Source organism: Antrostomus carolinensis, unplaced genomic scaffold (assembly GCF_000700745.2).
Source record: "Antrostomus carolinensis isolate BGI_N321 unplaced genomic scaffold, ASM70074v2 scaffold9879, whole genome shotgun sequence".
Taxonomy (NCBI): Eukaryota; Metazoa; Chordata; class Aves; order Caprimulgiformes; family Caprimulgidae; genus Antrostomus; species Antrostomus carolinensis.
The window spans coordinates 6,934-10,990 of NW_010339316.1; the positions used below are offsets into that span (position 1 = coordinate 6,934).

The 4,057-nt window shown below is 55.7% G+C and overlaps 1 protein-coding gene across 1 annotated transcript in view; it reads right to left on the reverse strand.

Moving 5' to 3' along the window:
- ZNF395 (zinc finger protein 395) overlaps positions 1 to 3,710 on the reverse strand; it is a gene marked incomplete at its 5' end in the record, with an annotated part of 8,261 nt that extends 4,551 nt beyond the window's left edge. The window contains 5 exons of the mRNA XM_010175799.1: positions 984 to 1,084; positions 1,203 to 1,438; positions 2,472 to 2,584; positions 3,472 to 3,525; positions 3,577 to 3,710. Of these exons, the coding sequence (XP_010174101.1) occupies positions 984 to 1,084; positions 1,203 to 1,438; positions 2,472 to 2,584; positions 3,472 to 3,525; positions 3,577 to 3,710 (638 nt within the window). The remainder of the gene's footprint in view (positions 1 to 983; positions 1,085 to 1,202; positions 1,439 to 2,471; positions 2,585 to 3,471; positions 3,526 to 3,576) is intronic.
- Positions 3,711 to 4,057: the final 347 nt, after the last annotated feature.

A 4,057-nucleotide genomic window follows, 5' to 3' on the forward strand; every position in this document is an offset into this window, starting at 1 on the left:
TCTACAACTTCCTTAGGTAACCTGTTCCAGTGTCTGACCACCCTCACAGTGAAGAACTTCCTAGTATCTAATCTAAACCTCCCCTCTTTCCTAAACCTAAACCCATTTCCCCTTGTTTTGTCATTAACTGCCCTTAGGAAAAGTCCCTCCCCAGCCTTCCTGGAGCCCCTTCAGGTACTGGGAGGCCACTAGAAGGTCTCCCCGGAGCCTTCTCTTCTCCAGGCTGAACAGCCCCAACTCTCTCAGCCTGTCCTCACAGCAGAGCTGCTCCAGCCCTCGCATCATCCTGGTGGCCTCCTCTGGACCTGCTCCAGCTGCTCCAGGTCTCTCTTGTGATGGGGGCTCCAGAACTGGACGCAGTATTCCAGGTGGGGCCTTATGAGAGCAGAGTAGAGGGGCAGAATCACCTCCCTCAAAGTGTCACAGGAGGAGAGCGTAGCAAAGCTGTTCCTGCACCAACGTCCTCACCACTTTCTATTCTGGGTGGAATTCAGAGGAGATCAGGACAAAACAAACTGCTGAAGGGGAGGTCACGGCCAGGCTAGTACATGGATGCCTGTTCTGACCCTGATGGCTGAGCTGGAGCCACCCGCTGCAGCAGACACAGCTTTCAGACTGCCAGCCCTTGTGAAACCCAGCTGGGCTGGTGTTTTTTGGCCAGTGCCCAGGAGGCCTGGGCTAGTGTATGACCTGAACCACCCCCACCCCCCAGTACAAAGGGCACACCTGAGCTGGGCATTCCCAACACCGAAATGGGGCTCCTGGGATTCCCAGAAAACCCTGAGCTCCCTGAAGGTGGGGACACATACAACAGTGATTTCGGTGACAGGGACTGCTTGGCTGAGAACTGCCAAGCTCAGTGCATGGACACCAGTATCTCCAGTAACAGGGATATTCACTGCAGGAATTACAAGTTACATGGTGACAGGGTGTGCAGCTTTGCTGGCTGGGCAGGGATGGAAGAGGTGAAATCTCCACCTTACCCGAGGTGTTGGGTCTTGACGTGCCGCTTGATGCCGACGATGGAGCGCAGGACCTTGCCGCAGTTTGGCCACAGGCACTTGTACATCACCTTCACCGAGTTCTGGTGGAGAGACAGCCCGTGTCACCCCCCTGCCCAGTGGCAGTGTCCCCTGCACAGGACACTGGCTCAGCTCGACCCACCCCACTGGTGCTGGGACCCCCCAGCACGGCAGCAGTACCTTTCTCTTGCGCGGAGCAGGTTCGTCGAGGAGAAAGGGGTCAGAGTCGGTCTCGAAACCATCATCTGCCTGGGGGGAGCTCAGGGCCTCACTGGAATATTTGGGGCTGCCTGCAGGATGGGGGGGTGAAGGGGTGGAGATGTCGCTGCCCCCACTCCAGTGCCCACTGGTGGTGCTGCTCCCGCTGTCCGAGACGTCACCGCTTTCCTTCCAGGGATCGCACGTCACCCGGGAGGCTGCGGAGAGGGGACAGAATCATGGAATCATGGAATGGTTTGGGTGGGAAGGGACCTTCAAGCTCATCCAGTTCCAACCCCCCTGCCAGCAGCAGGGACACCTTCCACTAGACCACGTTGCTCAAAGCCTCATCCAACCTGGCCTTCAACACTTCCAGGGAGGAGCAGCCACAGCTTCTCTGGACAACCTGGGACACTGTCTCACCACCCTCACACCAAACAATTTCTTCCTCACATCTCAGCTCCATCTCCCCTCTGACACTTTCAAGCCATCACCCCTTGTTCTCTCACTCCCTGCCCTTGGCCAAAGTCCCTCCCCAGCCTTCCTGGAGCCCCTTCAGGTACTGGGAGGCCACTAGAAGGTCTCCCTGGAGCCTTCTCAACAGTCACTGCCACCATCAGCTCAGGGACAACCAAACCCCCCCAGCCCTGAGGATGGATAACACACAACACTTTGCCTCAATTTATTTAATTAAAAATAATAAGAATAATTTGGCAATGGGCAGCCTTTGCAGCTTTGCTCAGCACCAGCTCCCAGTTATTGGTCATTTATGCCTTTTTTACCCCCCCTCCTCATCCTCCTTGGCACCAGCACAACCCCGCGGGCACAGCCGGCACACGGTGAGCAGCCAGCACCAGGGCACACACATTTCCCACGGCTCCCAGCAGCTATTTTTATCCCTCCAGCTGCATTTGACTCCTCGGGAATGAAACAGGCTCTAAAAAAAGGAGTGACCGGGTGGTGCTCCCCGTCCTGGGACTCCTGTGCGGGGCTCCCTGTCCCCCTGGGATGGCTGTGGAGAGCAGGGTTACCCCCACCGCGCTGCCAGAGGTGTCCCAACCGGCATCCATAGGCTACACCGTGACCCTGGTGCTGCTCACTGGCCACCTCCAGTTGTCCTGGCAGCTATTTGGCACCTGGCAGTGAGCAGGAGATCCAAAGGGCACAGCACGTTTCTCCACATCTCCTTTGGTTTCAGATGTTGGGGGTTTTTTTAACAAATATCTAGGTGTATTTTAAATGCACACTCACGGGGAAGGCCAGTCTCGCTCGCGGGAGGGCTCTGCACCACGGGGCTGCAGGAGAGGCTCGTCAGCACCATGGCTGCCACCATCTCATCCATCTCCACAGCGGCATCGGCTTTCCTGCGTGGTGAGGGGAGAGATGTGAAATACATGGGAGGAAAAAGCAGAGAAACAGCCCAAGGATGTGACCTGGGGAGTTATTGAGCACCCAAAAGGCAGCACAATCTGCAGGTCCCTCCCACCACCTCCCTCCGTAAACTCTGAGTCATTTTTAAGTCATTGAGAAGGATGTTTCCTTCTCATTTGGAGGGAAAAAAAATTAAAAATTCCCTTAATCCTGAATTTCACAGAATGATTTGGGTTGGAAGGGACCTTCAAGCTCATCCAGTCCCAACCCCCCTGCCAGCAGCAGGGACACCTTCCACTAGACCAGGTTCCTCAAAGCCTCATCCAACCTGGCCTTCAACACTTCCAGGGAGGAGCAGCCACAGCTTCTCTGGCCAACCTGGGACACTGGCTCACCACCCTCACAACAAACAATTTCTTCCTCACATCTCAGCTCCATCTCCCCTCTGACACTTTCAAGCCATCACCCCTTGTCCTGTCCCTCCCTGCCCTTGGCCAAAGTCCCTCCCCAGCCTTCCTGGAGCCCCTTCAGGTACTGGGAGGCCACTAGAAGGTCTCCCTGGAGCCTTCTCTTCTCCAGGCTGAACAGCCCCAACTCTCTCAGCCTGAGATCATCTCAACCCTTATGATCAGAAAACCTTGTTTGAAGAAAATCTGCACCTTAATACCCTGACATGGGGAAATCTCAGTGAACACACACAGCTGTGAGACACAGATTCCTAGAAAATCACCTTTTAACCACCCTCTGGATAATCCCCACAGCGCTTGCACTTGGTTTTACACCAATGAAGAGAACAGTGATGCTGAGGTGTAAAACCAAGCACAAGGAGCCACCAAGAGCCCCTCTCCCACCCAAGTGAGATACCACCAAAGGCACAAACCTCTTGGGCACATCGATATTGCTGGATACAGATCTCTGCAGCACCTCGACAGGGCTGGGATCACCGGCTGAGGGCAGAGCTGGGGACTGGAGTGTGGTCGGCTGCATGTCCTGCATCCTCCAGCACATCTGCAAGCCCTGCTCTGGCAGCAGCACCTTCGTGTTGTCGCTCAGCGGGTTCTGCTGCTCCACCAGGTCCACCAGGCCAGCACACTCCTGCCCGTTGTAGGTGACCAGGACCTGAAAATGGCACAAAAGGTGGTTTGTCAGTGCCACCTGCCATCCCACCGCTCCCAGGGGATGTCCTGCTGCAGTTCCTGCTGCAGGAATCTCCTCCTCTTTCTCCTCCCGCAGCAGAGGGGACCACAAAGAGGTTTAGGACATGAAGGGCTTGGACCTCAGATTGCTGTCACAACAAACCAAAGGGATGGCCAGGGTTCATCCCAACCCCACCACCAAGAGATCTGCTCTTCTTCCCAAACTCAAGCTCCTTGACTCCAGTTATCACAGAGTCACAGCATGGTGGGGTTGGAAGGGACCTCAGGAGATCATCCAGTCCAACCACCCTCACAAAGCAGGTTCCCTAC